Source organism: Oncorhynchus mykiss, unplaced genomic scaffold, assembly GCF_013265735.2.
Source record: "Oncorhynchus mykiss isolate Arlee unplaced genomic scaffold, USDA_OmykA_1.1 un_scaffold_196, whole genome shotgun sequence".
Classification (NCBI taxonomy): Eukaryota; Metazoa; Chordata; class Actinopteri; order Salmoniformes; family Salmonidae; genus Oncorhynchus; species Oncorhynchus mykiss.
Window position 1 is genome coordinate 448,100 of NW_023493679.1, and position 18,606 is coordinate 466,705.

General features: G+C 50.0%; 1 protein-coding gene across 1 annotated transcript; it reads right to left on the reverse strand.

Annotated features, from left to right (window-relative positions):
- Positions 1–153: 153 nt before the first annotated feature.
- LOC110518526 (actin-related protein 2/3 complex subunit 1B) lies at positions 154–17,552 on the reverse strand. Its single transcript, XM_036972878.1, has 10 exons — positions 17,392–17,552; positions 15,928–16,054; positions 14,318–14,422; positions 9,506–9,728; positions 6,882–6,989; positions 4,459–4,698; positions 3,037–3,112; positions 2,416–2,615; positions 2,088–2,178; positions 154–1,197 (listed from the first exon to the last, which is right to left on the reverse strand). Exons 2-10 carry the CDS (start codon positions 15,989–15,991, stop codon positions 1,159–1,161), a joined length of 1,146 nt encoding a protein of 381 aa, XP_036828773.1. The 5' UTR covers positions 15,992–16,054; positions 17,392–17,552; the 3' UTR covers positions 154–1,158.
- Positions 17,553–18,606: the final 1,054 nt, after the last annotated feature.

An 18,606-nucleotide genomic window follows, 5' to 3' on the forward strand; every position in this document is an offset into this window, starting at 1 on the left:
AGATCTGAGTGTCTGAATGATCTACGTGAAAAGTTTATATAAAAACTGCGGTCTGAAACTCGGCGTGTCTCGACCACATTTTCATAACAGTTACTGGTTTACGTCAGATCAGTCTTATCAAACACTTGGACAGACAGACACACACACCGTCTATGATAGGAAATCATTTATTAAAATGCATATTATGACCAGCATAAGCATTTAACAGGTACCGCTGCTTGGCTTTCTTCGTGATTATATACCTGCTGTAGCCTTCCACTCTGACGCGTCCTACTATAATAAGTCCTTTAGCGAACAGTTGCGCTCTAATACATCGACACTTGATAACGGAGTTCATCGGAGCAGAATGTCCTGTTTCCAACTTTTCACAACTGGTTGAATGGCTTTTTTTGTTTTTTTTAACCCTGTAGGCACCTGCAACTTACCACAGATATAATACATCACACAGTAAACTAATCACCTGCCTCCAAACCAAATTAACTACAATTCAGAATCATTTCCCGTTACGAAAATAAAGACTGCGGTCAGAGAGCAGTCTAACTGCAGTTATTCTGAAATGACTACGTCCAAAATACCACAGTCGACTGCATTTACTGTAGTATCAAACACTGCAATCCTTTTTTGTAAGGGTTAGTCCATTCTATTTTTTATTTATTTATTTATTTGAAGTGAAAAATCTCAAGTTTAGATATTATTTTTTTCTTGGTCCTGTGCTGTAAATCCAACAAATTCATGTGTGAACATCAAAACTAAAACCCAAGTAAACTAATTCCAGAAGCCAAAGTGAATCGTGCCGTATATTTTAAGAGCACAGCTGTATGTCCAGGTACAACTATCAGAACAGAACACCTGACGGAACAGAACAACGCATTTCCTGGATTCTAAAACAAAGAAGATAGAACAAAAACAACCAAGATGTGTCTCAAATGGTGTTCTATGGGTCCTGGTCTACCTATATAAAAAATAACAGGGTGCCATGTGGAATGCAGACGTCGTTGTCATGGCTGCCGTGCTTCTAGCAGATGCTCAACAGAGACAGACAGAAAGGAGATGTCTCCAGCAGCAGCTGAGACAGACAGACGCAGAGAAGCAGAAAGGCAAAGAGGTGAGATTTCTTCATATCCCGGCTGGTCGGCTGGTCGGCTGAGGGTCATGGTATCAGACTATCTTGAGATCCTTCAGGGCAGACTCCAGACTCTGGGAACAGTAGAAGATGATATTTAGACATCTTCTCTTCATGGCTCACAACTATTCCAGATGTCATGACGACGGTGACAAGGCACAACTACAGTAACGTGTCAGACTGTGTGTGTGTGTGTAGTGTGTGTGTAGTGTGTGTAGTGTGTGTGTAGTGTGTGTGTGGTGTGTGTACCTTGACGTCCCATGTGACCATTCCTCCGTCCATCCCAGTGGTACAGAACGTGTCAGAATGTGTGTGTAGTGTAGTGTGTGTGTAGTGTAGTGTGTGTGTAGTGTAGTGTGTGTAGTGTGTAGTGTAGTGTGTGTAGTGTGTGTGTGTAGTGTGTGTACCTTGACGTCCCATGTGACCATTCCTCCGTCCATCCCAGTGGTACAGAACATGTCAGAATGTGTGTGTGTGTGTGTAGTGTGTGTGTAGTGTGTGTACCTTGACGTCTCATGTGACCATTCCTCCGTCCATCCCAGTGGTACAGAACGTGTCAGACTGTGTGTGTGTGTGTAGTGTGTGTGTAGTGTGTGTAGTGTGTGTGTAGTGTGTGTACCTTGACGTCCCATGTGACCATTCCTCCGTCCATCCCAGTGGTACAGAACGTGTCAGACTGTGTGTTTGTAGTGTGTGTAGTGTGTGTGTAGTGTGTGTAGTGTGTGTACCTTGACGTCCCATGTGACCATTCCTCCGTCCATCCCAGTGGTACAGAACGTGTCAGACTGTGTGTGTGTGTGTAGTGTGTGTGTAGTGTGTGTGTAGTGTAGTGTGTAGTGTGTGTGTAGTGTAGTGTGTGTAGTGTGTAGTGTAGTGTGTGTAGTGTGTGTGTGTAGTGTGTGTGTAGTGTGTGTGTAGTGTAGTGTAGTGTGTGTGTAGTGTAGTGTGTGTGTAGTGTGTGTACCTTGACGTCCCATGTGACCATTCCTCCGTCCATCCCAGTGGTACAGAACGTGGAACATTTACTCTTCCCTCCTTCCAGCACAGAGATCTGACTGGAATACAAAGAGACAGTTAGCACACACACACACACACTACGACCCCAGAAATACACACAGACACTACGACCCCAGAAATGCACACACACACTACGACCCCAGAAATAGTCATTATGACCCCAGAAATACACACACACACTACGACCCCAGAAATACACACAGTCATTACGACCCCAGACACACACACTTAGTCATTACGACCCCAGAAATACACACACACACACCCCACCCCACCTGATGCTGTTCTTGTGCAGACTCTCCAGGCCCTGCTCGGTGGTCTCGGACGAGGTGGCTCGGCGGTCCAGGTTCTGGAAGCGTTCCCTGGCGCTGATCCCTCTCTGAGACGTCTGCTTGGGAACGTCCAGCTTCCCTCCGAACGTTACTGAGCCCTTAGTACCGTCATACACAAACAGCACCGGGTAGCAGTCATGACCCTAGAGAGGAGAGACACAGTGAGACAGACACAGGAGAGAGAGGAGAGACACAGTGAGACAGACACAGGAGAGAGAGGAGAGACACAGTGAGACAGACACAGGACAGAGAGACACACAGTGAGACAGACACAGGAGAGAGATACACACAGTGAGACAGACACAGGAGAGAGAGACACACAGTGAGACAGACACAGGAGAGAGAGGAGAGACACAGTGAGACAGACACAGGAGAGAGACACAGTGAGACAGACACAGGAGAGAGAGGAGAGACACAGTGAGACAGACACAGGAGAGAGAGGAGAGACACAGTGAGACAGACACAGGAGAGAGACACAGTGAGACAGACACAGGAGAGAGAGACACACAGTGAGACAGACACAGGAGAGAGAGAGGGTGTGTGTGTGTGTGTGTGTGTACTCACAGCGGCCACCAGGCTGTTCTCAGTGATAAAGCTGACACACAGCAGAGGAAGGGTCTCAGAGCTCAGACTGCTGATCCTAGAATACACACAGAGATCAGACTGCTGATCCTAGAATACACACAGAGAGATCAGACTGCTGATCCTAGAATACACACAGAGAGATCAGACTGCTGATACCAGAATACACACAGAGAGATCAGACTGCTGATCCTAGAATACACACAGAGAGATCAGACTACTGATACCAGAATACACACAGAGAGATTTGACTGCTGATACCAGAATACACACAGAGAGATCAGAATATACACACAGAGAGATCAGACTGCTGATCCTAGAATACACACAGAGAGATCAGACTACTGATCCTAGAATACACACAGAGAGATCAGACTACTGATCCTAGAATACAAACAGAGAGATCAGAATACACACAGAGAGATCAGACTGCTGATACCAGAATACACACAGAGAGATCAGACTGCTGATACCAGAATACACACAGAGAGATCAGACTGCTGATACCAGAATACACACAGAGAGATCAGACTGCTGATACCAGAATACACACAGAGAGATCAGACTGCTGATACCAGAATACACACAGAGAGATCAGAATATACACACAGAGAGATCAGACTACTGATACCAGAATACACACAGGGAGATCAGACTGCTGATACCAGAATACACACAGAGAGATCAGACTACTGATCCTAGAATACACACAGAGAGATCAGACTGCTGATACCAGAATACACACAGAGAGATCAGACTGCTGATACCAGAATACACACAGAGAGATCAGACTGCTGATACCAGAATACACACAGAGAGATCAGAATATACACACAGAGAGATCAGACTACTGATACCAGAATACACACAGGGAGATCAGACTGCTGATACCAGAATATACACACAGAGATCAGACTACTGATCCTAGAATACACACAGAGAGATCAGACTACTGATACCAGAATATACACAGAGAGATCAGACTACTGATACCAGAATATACACAGAGAGATCAGACTACTGATACCAGAATACACACAGGGAGATCAGACTGCTGATACCAGAATACACACAGAGAGATCAGACTACTGATCCTAGAATACACACAGAGAGATCAGACTGCTGATACCAGAATATACACACAGAGATCAGACTACTGATCCTAGAATACACACAGAGAGATCAGACTACTGATACCAGAATATACACAGAGAGATCAGACTACTGATACCAGAATATACACAGAGAGATCAGACTACTGATACCAGAATACACACAGAGAGATCAGACTGCTGATACCAGAATATACACACAGAGAGATCAGACTGCTGATCCTAGAATACACACAGAGAGATCAGACTGCTGATACCAGAAAACACACAGATTAGTGTTCTATCTCCTTACGTGCTGGTCTTGCCTCCCTCTGCGATCGCCACAGTCGAGTCATGTGACGTCCAGGCCAGGCGGTTCCCGCTGTGGGAGAAACAGACCCCGTGGACCCATCCCCCTCCTGCCCCATCTCCAGCCCCCCCAGACACCCCTGAGGGCCCAGACTCAAACAGCACCTCTCCAAAGGGCATCTTGGACCCCCACACTGTGGGTCCGGGCTTCTCCTCCACCTCCTTGATGTAGGCTGAGAACACCCTGGGGGAGAGAGAGGGGGGGGGGGGGGGGGGGGGGGATATATTAAGGGGGAGAGGGAAGAGAATTAAGTAGAGAAACATGGTCTCTGATGGTCTCTCTACTGATGAGGCTGAAACATGGTCTCTGACGGTCTCTCTCTCTCTCTACTGATGAGGCTGAAACATGGTCTCTGACGGTCTCTCTCTCTCTCTCTACTGATGAGGCTGAAACATGGTCTCTGACGGTCTCTCTCTCTCTCTACTGATGAGGCTGAAACATGGTCTCTGACGGTCTCTCTCTCTCTCTACTGATGAGGCTGAAACATGGTCTCTGACGGTCTCTCTCTCTACTGATGAGGCTGAAACATGGTCTCTGACGGTCTCTCTCTCTCTACTGATGAGGCTGAAACATGGTCTCTGATGGTCTCTACTGATGAGGCTGAAACATGGTCTCTGACAGTCTCTCTCTACTGATGAGCCTGAAACATGGTCTCTGACGGTCTCTCTCTCTCTACTGATGAGGCTGAAACATGGTCTCTGACGGTCTGTCTCTACTGATGAGGCTGAAACATGGTCTCTGACAGTCTCTCTCTCTACTGATGAGGCTGAAACATGGTCTCTGACAGTCTCTCTCTCTACTGATGAGGCTGAAACATGGTCTCTGACGGTCTCTCTCTCTCTACTGATGAGGCTGAAACATGGTCTCTGACGGTCTCTCTCTCTCTACCGATGAGGCTGAAACATGGTCTCTGACGGTCTCTCTCTACTGATGAGGCTGAAACATGGTCTCTCTCTCTCTACTGATGAGGCTGAAACATGGTCTCTGACGGTCTCTCGCTCTACTGATGAGGCTGAAACATGGTCTCTGACGGTCTCTCTCTCTACTGATGAGGCTGAAACATGGTCTCTGACGGTCTCCCTCTCTCTCTCTCTACTGATGAGGCTGAAACCTGGTCTCTGGCGGCCTCGCTCTCTCTCTCTACTGATGAGGCTGAAACATGGTCTCTGATGGTCTCTCTACTGATGAGGCTGAAACATGGTCTCTGACGGTCTCTCTCTCTACTGATGAGGCTGAAACATAGTCTCTGACGGTCTCTCTCTCCCTACCGATGAGGCTGAAACATGGTCTCTGACGGTCTGTCTCTACTGATGAGGCTGAAACATGGTCTCTGATGGTCTCTCTACTAAAAAGGCTGAAACATGGTCTCTGATGGTCTCTCTACTGATGAGGCTGAAACATGGTCTCTGACGGTCTCTCTCCTTACCGATGAGGCTGAAACATGGTCTCTGACGGTCTGTCTCTACTGATGAGGCTGAAACATGGTCTCTGACGGTCTGTCTCTACTGATGAGGCTGAAACATGGTCTCTGATGGTCTCTCTACTGATGTGGCTGAAACATGGTCTCTGACGGTCTGTCTCTACTGATGAGGCTGAAACATGGTCTCTGACGGTCTCTCTCTACTGATGAGGCTGAAACATGGTCTCTGACGGTCTTTCTCTCTCTACTGATGAGGCTGAAACATGGTCTCTGACGGTCTGTCTCTCTACTGATGAGGCTGAAACATGGTCTCTGACGGTCTGTCTCTCTACTGATGAGGCTGAAACATGGTCTCTGACAGTCTCTACTGATGAGGCTGAAACATGGTCTCTGACGGTCTGTCTCTCTCTCTCTACTGATGAGGCTGAAACATGGTCTCTGACGGTCTCTACTGATGAGGCTGAAACATGGTCCCTGACGGTCTGTCTCTACTGATGAGGCTGAAACATGGTCTCTGACGGTCTGTCTCTCTCTCTCTACTGATGAGGCTGAAACATGGTCTCTGACGGTCTCTACTGATGAGGCTGAAACATGGTCTCTGACGGTCTGTCTCTACTGATGAGGCTGAAACATGGTCTCTGACGGTCTGTCTCTACTGATGAGGCTGAAACATGGTCTCTGATGGTCTCTCTACTGATGAGGCTGAAACATGGTCTCTGACGGTCTGTCTCTACTGATGAGGCTGAAACATGGTCTCTGACGGTCTGTCTCTACTGATGAGGCTGAAACATGGTCTCTGACGGTCTCTCTCTCTCTACTGATGAGGCTGAAACATGGTCTCTGACGGTCTCTCTCTCTACTGATGAGGCTGAAACATGGTCTCTGACGGTCTCTCTCTCTCTACAGATGAGGCTGAAACATGGTCGCTGACGGTCTCTCTCTCTACCTGCATTTGAAGTCACAGGATCCAGCCGCCAGCAGCACGTTGTTAGGATGCCAGTCCAGACTGAGGACGGTGGAACGGATCGGCTTCTTGATGTGCTTACAGACCCACCTGGGAATAACAGGGTTGGAACGTGGTTGAGATATGGTTGAAGGAAGTACTGCACCATGTAGGACAGGGCCTAGGATGGTGTTTAGGACAGAGCCTGTTACATAGGACAGGGACTAGGATGGTATTTAGGACAGGAACTAGGATGGTATTTAGGACAGGGACTAGGATGGTATTTAGGACAGAGCCTGTTACATAGGACAGGGACTAGGATGGTGTTTAGGACAGGGACTAGGATGGTATTTAGGACAGGGACTAGGATGGTATTTAGGACAGGGACTAGGATGGTATTTAGGACAGGGACTAGGATGGTGTTTAGGACAGAGCCTGATACATTGGACAGGGACTAGGATGGTATTTAGGACAGGGACTAGGATGGTGTTTAGGACAGGGACTAGGATGGTATTTAGGACAGGGACTAGGATGGTATTTAGGACAGGGACTAGGATGGTGTTTAGGACAGGGACTAGGATGGTATTTAGGACAGGGACTAGGATGGTATTTAGGACAGGGACTAGGATGGTATTTAGGACAGGGTCTAGGATGGTATTTAGGACAGGGACTAGGATGGTATTTAGGACAGGGACTAGGATGGTATTTAGGACAGGGACTAGGATGGTATTGAGGACAGGGACTAGGATGGTATTTAGGACAGAGCCTGTTACATAGGACAGGGACTAGGATGGTATTTAGGACAGGGACTAGGATGGTGTTTAGGACAGGGACTAGGATGGTATTTAGGACAGGGACTAGGATGGTATTTAGGACAGGGACTAGGATGGTGTTTAGGACAGAGCCTGTTACATAGGACAGGGACTAGGATGGTATTTAGGACAGGGACTAGGATGGTGTTTAGGACAGGGACTAGGATGGTATTTAGGACAGGGACTAGGATGGTATTTAGGACAGGGACTAGGATGGTATTTAGGACAGGGACTAGGATGGTATTTAGGACAGGGACTAGGATGGTATTTAGGACAGGGTCTAGGATGGTATTTAGGACAGGGACTAGGATGGTATTGAGGACAGGGACTAGGATGGTATTTAGGACAGGGACTAGGATGGTGTTTAGGACAGGGACTAGGATGGTGTTTAGGACAGGGACTAGGATGGTATTGAGGACAGGGACTAGGATGGTATTTAGGACAGAGCCTGTTACATAGGACAGGGACTAGGATGGTATTTAGGACAGGGTTAGGACAGGGACTAGGATGGTATTTAGGACAGGGACTAGGATGGTATTGAGGACAGGGACTAGGATGGTATTTAGGACAGAGCCAGTTACATAGGACAGGGACTAGGATGGTATTTAGGACAGGGACTAGGATGGTGTTTAGGACAGGGACTAGGATGGTGTTTAGGACAGGGACTAGGATGGTATTTAGGACAGGGACTAGGATGGTATTTAGGACAGGGACTAGGATGGTATTTAGGACAGGGACTAGGATGGTATTGAGGACAGGGACTAGGATGGTATTTAGGACAGAGCCTGTTACATAGGACAGGGACTAGGATGGTATTTAGGACAGGGTTAGGACAGGGACTAGGATGGTATTTAGGACAGGGACTAGGATGGTATTGAGGACAGGGACTAGGATGGTATTTAGGACAGAGCCAGTTACATAGGACAGGGGCTAGGATGGTATTTAGGACAGGGACTAGGATGGTGTTTAGGACAGGGACTAGGATGGTATTTAGGACAGGGACTAGGATGGTATTTAGGACAGGGACTAGGATGGTATTGAGGACAGGGACTAGGATGGTATTTAGGACAGGGACTAGGATGGTATTGAGGACAGGGACTAGGATGGTATTTAGGACAGAGCCAGTTACATAGGACAGGGACTAGGATGGTATTTAGGACAGGGACTAGGATGGTGTTTAGGACAGGGACTAGGATGGTGTTTAGGACAGGGACTAGGATGGTATTTAGGACAGGGACTAGGATGGTATTTAGGACAGGGACTAGGATGGTATTTAGGACAGGGACTAGGATGGTATTGAGGACAGGGACTAGGATGGTATTTAGGACAGAGCCTGTTACATAGGACAGGGACTAGGATGGTATTTAGGACAGGGTTAGGACAGGGACTAGGATGGTATTGAGGACAGGGACTAGGATGGTATTTAGGACAGAGCCAGTTACATAGGACAGGGGCTAGGATGGTATTTAGGACAGGGACTAGGATGGTGTTTAGGACAGGGACTAGGATGGTATTTAGGACAGGGACTAGGATGGTATTTAGGACAGGGACTAGGATGGTATTTAGGACAGGGACTAGGATGGTATTTAGGACAGGGACTAGGATGGTATTGAGGACAGGGACTAGGATGGTATTTAGGACAGAGCCTGTTACATAGGACAGGGACTAGGATGGTATTGAGGACAGGGACTAGGATGGTATTTAGGACAGGGAGTAGGATGGTATTTAGGACAGAGCCATTCTATATTCTCTCACCAGTCATTCTCCTGTTCTCTATAACAGATATAGTTAAACCCAGTCCTGTCTAGTCCTCACCAGTCATTCTCCTGTTCAAAGTAGCAGATGGATATGAGGCGTGACCCGCTGCCCACAGCGAACTTGTTCTCCTTGGGAGACCAGCTGACACAGCGAGCAGCCCGGTTGATACGGAGGATGACCAGGGTGGGCTTCCACACCTCCCCCTTCAGAGACCAGACATACGCGTTACGGTCCGTCCCACAGGTCACGATACGGTTACTCTCTGGAGCCCAGTCTATACCTGGAGAGATGGGGGGGGCATAGAGTTACTGTCTGGAGCCCAGTCTACACCTGGAGAGATGGGAGGGGGGGGGGGCATAGAGTTACTGTCTGGAGCCCAGTCTATACCTGGAGAGATGGGGGGGGCATAGAGTTACTGTCTGGAGCCCAGTCTATACCTAGAGAGATGGGAGGGGGGGGCATAGAGTTACTCTCTGGAGCCCAGTCTATACCTGGAGAGATGGGGGGGGCATAGAGTTACTGTCTGGAGCCCAGTCTATACCTGGAGAGATGGGAGGGGGGGGGGGGGCATAGAGTTACTCTCTGGAGCCCAGTCTATACCTGGAGAGATGGGGGGGGGGGGGGCCATAGAGTTACTGTCTGGAGCCCAGTCTATACCTGGAGAGATGGGGGGGGGGCATAGAGTTACTGTCTGGAGCCCAGTCTATACCTGGAGAGATGGGAGGGGGGGCCATAGAGTTACTGTCTGGAGCCCAGTCTATACCTGGAGAGATGGGGGGGGCATAGAGTTACTGTCTGGAGCCCAGTCTATACCTGGAGAGATGGGAGGGGGGGGGGGGGGCATAGAGTTACTGTCTGGAGCCCAGTCTATACCTGGAGAGATGGGAGGGGGGAGGCATAGAGTTACTGTCTGGAGCCCAGTCTATACCTGGAGAGATGGGAGGGGAGGGGCCATAGAGTTACTGTCTGGAGCCCAGTCTATACCTGGAGAGATGGGGGGAGGCATAGAGTTACTGTCTGGAGCCCAGTCTATACCTGGAGAGATGGGAGGGGGGGCCATAGAGTTACTGTCTGGAGCCCAGTCTATACCTGGAGAGATGGGAGGGGGGGCCATAGAGTTACTGTCTGGAGCCCAGTCTATATCTGGGGAGATGGGGGGGGGCATAGAGTTACTGTCTGGAGCCCAGTCTATACCTGGAGAGATGGGAGGGGGGGCCATAGAGTTACTGTCTGGAGCCCAGTCTATATCTGGGGAGATGGGGGGGGGCATAGAGTTACTGTCTGGAGCCCAGTCTATACCTGGAGAGATGGGAGGGGGGGCCATAGAGTTACTGTCTGGAGCCCAGTCTATACCTGGAGAGATGGGAGGGGGGGCCATAGAGTTACTGTCTGGAGCCCAGTCTATACCTGGAGAGATGGGAGGGGGGGCCATAGAGTTACTGTCTGGAGCCCAGTCTATACCTGGAGAGATGGGGGGGGCATAGAGTTACTGTCTGGAGCCCAGTCTATACCTGGAGAGATGGGAGGGGGGGGGGGGCATAGAGTTACTGTCTGGAGCCCAGTCTATACCTGGAGAGATGGGAGGGGAGGGGCCATAGAGTTACTGTCTGGAGCCCAGTCTATACCTGGAGAGATGGGAGGGGCATAGAGTTACTCTCTGGAGCCCAGTCTATACCTGGAGAGATGGGAGGGGGCATAGAGTTACTGTCTGGAGCCCAGTCTATACCTGGAGAGATGGGAGGGGCATAGAGTTACTCTCTGGAGCCCAGTCTATACCTGGAGAGATGGGAGGGGGCATAGAGTTACTGTCTGGAGCCCAGTCTATACCTGGAGAGATGGGAGGGGGCATAGAGTTACTGTCTGGAGCCCAGTCTATACCTGGAGAGATGGGAGGGGGGGGGCATAGAGTTACTGTCTGGAGCCCAGTCTATACCTGGAGAGATGGGAGGGGAGGGGCCATAGAGTTACTGTCTGGAGCCCAGTCTATACCTGGAGAGATGGGAGGAGGAATAGAGTTACTGTCTGGAGCCCAGTCTATACCTGGAGAGATGGGAGGGGGCATAGAGTTACTGTCTGGAGCCCAGTCTATACCTGGAGAGATGGGAGGGGGCATAGAGTTACTGTCTGGAGCCCAGTCTATACCTGGAGAGATGGGGGGAGGCATAGAGTTACTGTCTGGAGCCCAGTCTATACCTGGAGAGATGGGAGGAGGAATAGAGTTACTGTCTGGAGCCCAGTCTATACCTGGAGAGATGGGGGGAGGCATAGAGTTACTGTCTGGAGCCCAGTCTATACCTGGAGAGATGGGAGGGGAGGGGCCATAGAGTTACTGTCTGGAGCCCAGTCTATACCTGGAGAGATGGGAGGGGAGGGGCCATAGAGTTACTGTCTGGAGCCCAGTCTATACCTGGAGAGATGGGAGGGGAGGGGCCATAGAGTTACTGTCTGGAGCCCAGTCTATACCTGGAGAGATGGGAGGGGAGGGGCCATAGAGTTACTGTCTGGAGCCCAGTCTATACCTGGAGAGATGGGAGGGGCATAGAGTTACTGTCTGGAGCCCAGTCTATACCTGGAGAGATGGGAGGGGAGGGGCAATAGAGTTACTGTCTGGAGCCCAGTCTATACCTGGAGAGATGGGAGGGGCATAGAGTTACTGTCTGGAGCCCAGTCTATACCTGGAGAGATGGGAGGGGGCATAGAGTTACTGTCTGGAGCCCAGTCTATTCCTGGAGAGATGGGAGGGGCATAGAGTTACTGTCTGGAGCCCAGTCTATACCTGGAGAGATGGGGGGGGCATAGAGTTACTGTCTGGAGCCCAGTCTATACCTGGAGAGATGGGAGGAGGAATAGAGTTACTGTCTGGAGCCCAGTCTATACCTGGAGAGATGGGAGGGGGGGGCATAGAGTTACTGTCTGGAGCCCAGTCTATATCTGGGGAGATGGGAGGGGGGGGCATAGAGTTACTGTCTGGAGCCCAGTCTATACCTGGAGAGATGGGAGGGGAGGGGCCATAGAGTTACTGTCTGGAGCCCAGTCTATACCTGGAGAGATGGGAGGGGCATAGAGTTACTGTCTGGAGCCCAGTCTATACCTGGAGAGATGGGAGGGGGGGCCATAGAGTTACTGTCTGGAGCCCAGTCTATACCTGGGGAGATGGGGGGGGGGCATAGAGTTACTGTCTGGAGCCCAGTCTATACCTGGAGAGATGGGGGGGGGGGGGGGGGCATAGAGTTACTGTCTGGAGCCCAGTCTATACCTGGAGAGATGGGAGGAGGAATAGAGTTACTGTCTGGAGCCCAGTCTATACCTGGAGAGATGGGAGGGGAGGGGCCATAGAGTTACTGTCTGGAGCCCAGTCTATACCTGGAGAGATGGGAGGGGGGGTGGCATAGAGTTACTGTCTGGAGCCCAGTCTATACCTGGAGAGATGGGAGGGGGCATAGAGTTACTGTCTGGAGCCCAGTCTATACCTGGAGAGATGGGAGGGGGCATAGAGTTACTGTCTGGAGCCCAGTCTATACCTGGAGAGATGGGAGGGGGCATAGAGTTACTGTCTGGAGCCCAGTCTATACCTGGAGAGATGGGGGGGGGGGGGGGGGGGGCATAGAGTTACTGTCTGGAGCCCAGTCTATACCTGGAGAGATGGGGGGGGGGGGGGGGGGCATAGAGTTACTGTCTGGAGCCCAGTCTATACCTGGAGAGATGGGAGGGGAGGGGCCATAGAGTTACTGTCTGGAGCCCAGTCTATACCTGGAGAGATGGGAGGGGGGGGGGCATAGAGTTACTGTCGGGAGCCCAGTCTATACCTGGAGAGATGGGAGGGGAGGGGCCATAGAGTTACTGTCTGGAGCCCAGTCTATACCTGGAGAGGAGGGGGCATAGAGTTACTGTCTGGAGCCCAGTCTATACCTGGAGAGATGGGGGGGGAGCATAGAGTTACTCTCTGGAGCCCAGTCTATACCTGGAGAGATGGGAGGGGGGGGGGCATAGAGTTACTGTCTGGAGCCCAGTCTATACCTGGAGAGATGGGAGGGGGGGGGGCATAGAGTTACTGTCTGGAGCCCAGTCTATACCTGGAGAGATGGGAGGGGGGCATAGAGTTACTGTCTGGAGCCCAGTCTATACCTGGAGAGATGGGAGGGGGGGGCATAGAGTTACTGTCTGGAGCCCAGTCTATACCTGGAGAGATGGGAGGGGGGCATAGAGTTACTGTCTGGAGCCCAGTCTATACCTGGAGAGATGGGGGGAGGCATAGAGTTACTGTCTGGAGCCCAGTCTATACCTGGAGAGATGGGAGGGGGGGGGCATAGAGTTACTGTCTGGAGCCCAGTCTATATCTGGGGAGATGGGGGGGGGCATAGAGTTACTGTCTGGAGCCCAGTCTATACGTGGAGAGATGGGAAGGGGGGGGGCATAGAGTTACTGTCTGGAGCCCAGTCTATACCTGGAGAGATGGGAGGGGGGGGGGCATAGAGTTACTGTCTGGAGCCCAGTCTATACCTGGAGAGATGGGAGGTGGGGCCATAGAGTTACTGTCTGGAGCCCATTCTATACCTGAAGAGATGGGAGGGGGGGGGGGGGGGGCATAGAGTTACTGTCTGGAGCCCAGTCTATACCTGGAGAGATGGGAGGGGGGCATAGAGTCACTGTCTGGAGCCCAGGCTATACCTGGAGAGATGGGGGGGGGGGGGCATAGAGTTACTGTCTGGAGCCCAGTCTATACCTGGAAAGATGGGAATGGGGGGGGCATAGAGTTACTGTCTGGAGCCCAGTCTATACCTGGAGAGATGGGGGGGAGGCATAAAGAGTTAGGGAGAACAGGGCCAGAAACAAGAACTCTCTAATAAATGCCTCTGTAACGTGTCTCACCTGTGACCTGTCCGTTGTGCTCCTTCAGTTCATGAATCTTGGTCCACTTGGTCCCGTCCTTCTTATAGATGTGGACATCATGGTTGTTGGGACACAGAGCAATCTCTATAGGGAGAGATCACACTATATCATCATATCAATCTCTATAGGGAGAGATCACACTATATCATCAGATCAATCTCTATAGGGAGAGATCACACTATATCATCATATCAATCTCTATAGGGAGAGATCACACTATATCATCATATCAATCTCTATAGGGAGAGATCACACTATATCATCATATCAATCTCTATAGGGAGAGATCACACTATATCATCATATCAATCTCTATAGGGAGAGATCACACTATATCATCATATCAATCTCTATAGGGAGATATTACATTATATTCAGAGGGCTGTTGGTTCGTGTGAGTGAGTGTGTTTGCAACAGTATAGCGTGGGAAGCAAGGTCACACTCCTCTCACATCTATGTGTGTGTCTGTCTGCCTCTCGGCGTGTCTGTCTGCCTCTCAGCGTGTCTGTCTGCCTCTCGGCGTGTCTGTCTGCCTCTCGGCGTGTCTGTCTGCCTCTCAGCGTGTCTGTCTGCCTCTCAGCGTGTTTCTCTCAGCGTGTCTGTCTGCCTCTCAGTGTGTTTCTCTCGTGTCAGAATTGAAAACCGCCAGTTCACCTCCTGTTCCTGTTTGTATGACTCACACACTGTGGTTGTGCGCGCGCGTGTCTGTGTGCTCTGCCCAGACCCACCATCCATTTTGAGCAGAAACCGAAGACTCAGATCGAAACAACCCAAATATGGAGTTAGTTTCCTGAGCTCTGTAGAACACTGAGATGTCTCTCTCTGAGAGACCCAGAACACCACCCCTCTCGCTACAACAGGAAATACCTCCAGCCACATGGGAGCCAATCACAGCCCTCTCGCTACAACAGGAAATACCTCCAGCCACATGGGAGCCAATCACAGCCCCCCGTCAGACTCAACTTAAGCCTGTTTTTGTGTTTAATTTGGATCAATTTCAGTTAGCTTGGTGTGTTTCAGTTAGCTTGGTGTGTTTCAGTTAGCTTGGTGTGTTTTAGTTAGCTTGGTGTGTTTCAGTCGGCTTGGTGTGTTTCAGTTGGCTCGGTGTGTTTCAGTTGGCTTGGTGTGTTTCAGTTGGCTTGGTGTGTTTCAGTTAGCTTGGTGTGTTTCAGTCAGCTTGGTGTGTTTCAGTTAGCTTGGTGTGTTTCAGTCGGCTTGGTGTGTTTCAGTCGGCTCGGTGTGTTTCAGTTAGCTTGGTGTGTTTCAGTTAGCTTGGTGTGTTTCAGTTGGCTTGGTGTGTTTCAGTTAGCTTGGTGTGTTTCAGTTAGCTTGGTGCGTTTCAGTTAGCTTGGTGCGTTTCAGTTAGCTTGGTGTGTTTCAGTTAGCTTGGTGTGTTTCAGTTAGCTTGGTGTGTTTCAGTTAGCTTGGTGTGTTTCAATATATTTTCTATCTGTAATCAAATTAACTTCACTACAACTCAGCTTTGTGAGTTCCTGTTCAACACCATCTGAGTTGGGTTTCCTCTAGTGATTCTACTTCTGTAGGTGAGGAAGTCCTATTGACCAATCAGAGAGAGTTTTCCTACTCACGGGTCCGGTCCTTGTTCCAGGAGTGGCAGCTGATTGGCTCGAGCAAGAAGCTGTGGTAAGACATAACCAAATCGGGACAATGCAGAACCAGAAAGTGAGATGAGCCAATGAGAGGCCTCTGTAGTTCCTGTTGAATAAAAAAATAAATAAATTGCACTAGACTGCAACTTCACACACACTTTAAATTGGTCATAAAATCACCATCTAACTGAAAACTTCAGAGAGAGAGGTACAGTCATGTCTAGGTTGTGTTAGACTGAGCCCCTGTGGCATGAAATGAATGATACAAGTCAAACACAAACACTGTATATAACACATCAACACAACGCAGCCTTGTAACAACAGGAAACGGTCTGTTTAAAGTTGTCCGCTACATCTTCAATAAGGTGTGTTGCTAACCAACTGTCGTTGCCATGGTTCCCGGACTAACGTAAAGCTGGCGTGTCTGACTCCACACAGAACAGCGGTGACACGCTAGCTAACCAACTGTCATTGCCATGGTTCCCGGACTAACGTAAAGCTGGCGTGTCTGACTCCACACAGAACAGCGGTGACACGCTAGCTAACTAACTGTCATTGCCATGGTTTCCGGACTAACGTAAAGCTGGCGTGTCTGACTCCACACAGAACAGTGGTGTCACTGCAGCTCTACAGCTGGAACAACGTCCCCTCTATCTACTGTCTCTCTCTCTCTCAATTCAATTCAATTAAAGGGCTTTATTCAAGGGCTTTATCTCTCTCTCTACTGTCTCTCTCTCTACTCTCTCTCTCTCTCTCTACTGTCTCTACTGTCTCTCTCTCTCTCTCTACTGTCTCTCTCTCTACTGTCTCTCGCTCTCTCTCTACTGTCTCTCTCTCTACTGTCTCTCTCTCTCAATTAAATTCAATTAAATTCAAGGGCTTTATTGGCATGTGTTAACATTGCCAAAGCAAGTGAGGTAGACAACATACAAAGTGAATATATAAAGTGAAATAAACAATACAAATGAACAGTAAACATTACACATACAGAAGTTTCAAAACAATAAAGACAATCCAAATGTCATATTATATATATATACAGTGTTTTAACAATGTACAAATGGTTAAAGGACACAAGATAAAATAAATAAGCATAAATATGGGTTGTATTTACACTGGTTGCCCTTTTCTCGTGGCAACAGGTCACAAATCTTGCTGCTGTGATGGAACACACTCTACTGTAAGACCCTGGGGGGGGGGGGGGGGTTATAAGAGCGGATATCGATAGCGCGCGCTGGACTTTCGGGCTACAAAGGTCGAGGGTTCGAGTGCTGTTTCATTACACAACGTTGAAAACGTGTCATCTTGGTAACTTTTCCTCGTAGTTTTCATTGTTTTGCGTTGTAAAAAAAAAAAAAGGTTTCTGCCTGGTTGTCTGTTTATCAGTAGAACCAACCAGACATGTCTGGACATGACCGGTCAGCCGAGAGAACTTGTACTTACCCTGAGATGGAGGGATGATACGGAAGGAGAGATGAGTGGAGAGAACAGCTCGCGGACTCTGGCCAGTCGACGCGAAAGTTACCGACAGAGTGACGGAGAGAGAACAGACACTTCTGTAGACGAGAAGGAGGTAGAAAAAGTTGCTTCCGCAAAAAGAGGAACAGAGGGAGGGGTGAGGCCGGGCAGGAAGGGAGGGAGGGGTGAGGCCGGGGGAGGGAAAACAAACTTCTGAAAAAAAGAGACGGGCTGAAGGTAGAGGCAGAACTTGCTTCTGCAAAAAAAAGCGGGGAGGGAGAAAATAGAAACTTCCGCAAAAAGAGAGAAGTAGAAAAGACTTGGCTTCTACAGAGAGGAAGGAGTTAAAGTAGAACATTCACATCTGCAACAGAAAGGGAAGGGAGGGTGAGAGAGAGAGAGGGTAGACTAGGGTGGGAGAGAGAGGGAGGGGGTAGACTAGGGTGGGAGAGAGAGGGAGGGGGTAGACTAGGGTGGGAGAGAGAGAGGGGGTAGACTAGGGTGGGAGAGAGAGAGGGGGTAGACTAGGGTGGGAGAGAGAGAGGGGGTAGACTAGGGTGGGAGAGAGAGGGAGGGGGTAGACTAGGGTGGGAGAGAGAGAGAGAGAGGGGGTAAACTAGGGTGGGAGAGAGAGAGGGGGTAGACTAGGGTGGGAGAGAGAGGGAGGGGGTAGACTAGGGTGGGAGAGAGAGGGAGGGGGTAGACTAGGGTGGGAGAGAGAGAGGGGGTAGACTAGGGTGGGAGAGAGAGAGGGGGTAGACTAGGGTGGGAGAGAGAGAGGGGGTAGACTAGGGTGGGAGAGAGAGGGAGGGGGTAGACTAGGGTGGGAGAGAGAGAGAGAGAGGGGGTAAACTAGGGTGGGAGAGAGAGAGGGGGTAGACTAGGGTGGGAGAGAGAGAGGGGGTAGACTAGGGTGGGAGAGAGAGGGAGGGGGTAGACTAGGGTGGGAGAGAGAGAGAGAGAGGGGGTAAACTAGGGTGGGAGAGAGAGAGGGTAGACTAGGGTGGGAGAGAGAGGGAGGGGGTAGACTAGGGTGGGAGAGAGAGAGGGTAGACTAGGGTGGGAGAGAGAGGGAGGGGGTAGACTAGGGTGGGAGAGAGAGAGGGGGTAGACTAGGGTGGGAGAGAGAGAGGGGGTAGACTAGGGTGGGAGAGAGAGGGAGGGGGTAGACTAGGGTGGGAGAGAGAGAGAGAGAGGGGG

What these genes read in the sequence shown, in the direction of transcription:
- LOC110518526 (XM_036972878.1), bottom strand. Translation starts at nt 15,991, where the DNA reads ATGTCTTACCACAGCTTCTTGCTCGAGCCAATCAGCTGCCACTCCTGG. An exon ending in TTTGAACAGGAGAATGACTG is followed by an intron (nt 6,990 to 9,505) that starts GTGAGGACTAGA and finishes TGTTATTCCCAG; the next exon opens with GTGGGTCTGTAAGCACATCA. An exon ending in CTGCACAAGAACAGCATCAG is followed by an intron (nt 2,179 to 2,415) that starts GTGGGGTGGGGT and finishes TTTGTATTCCAG; the next exon opens with TCAGATCTCTGTGCTGGAAG.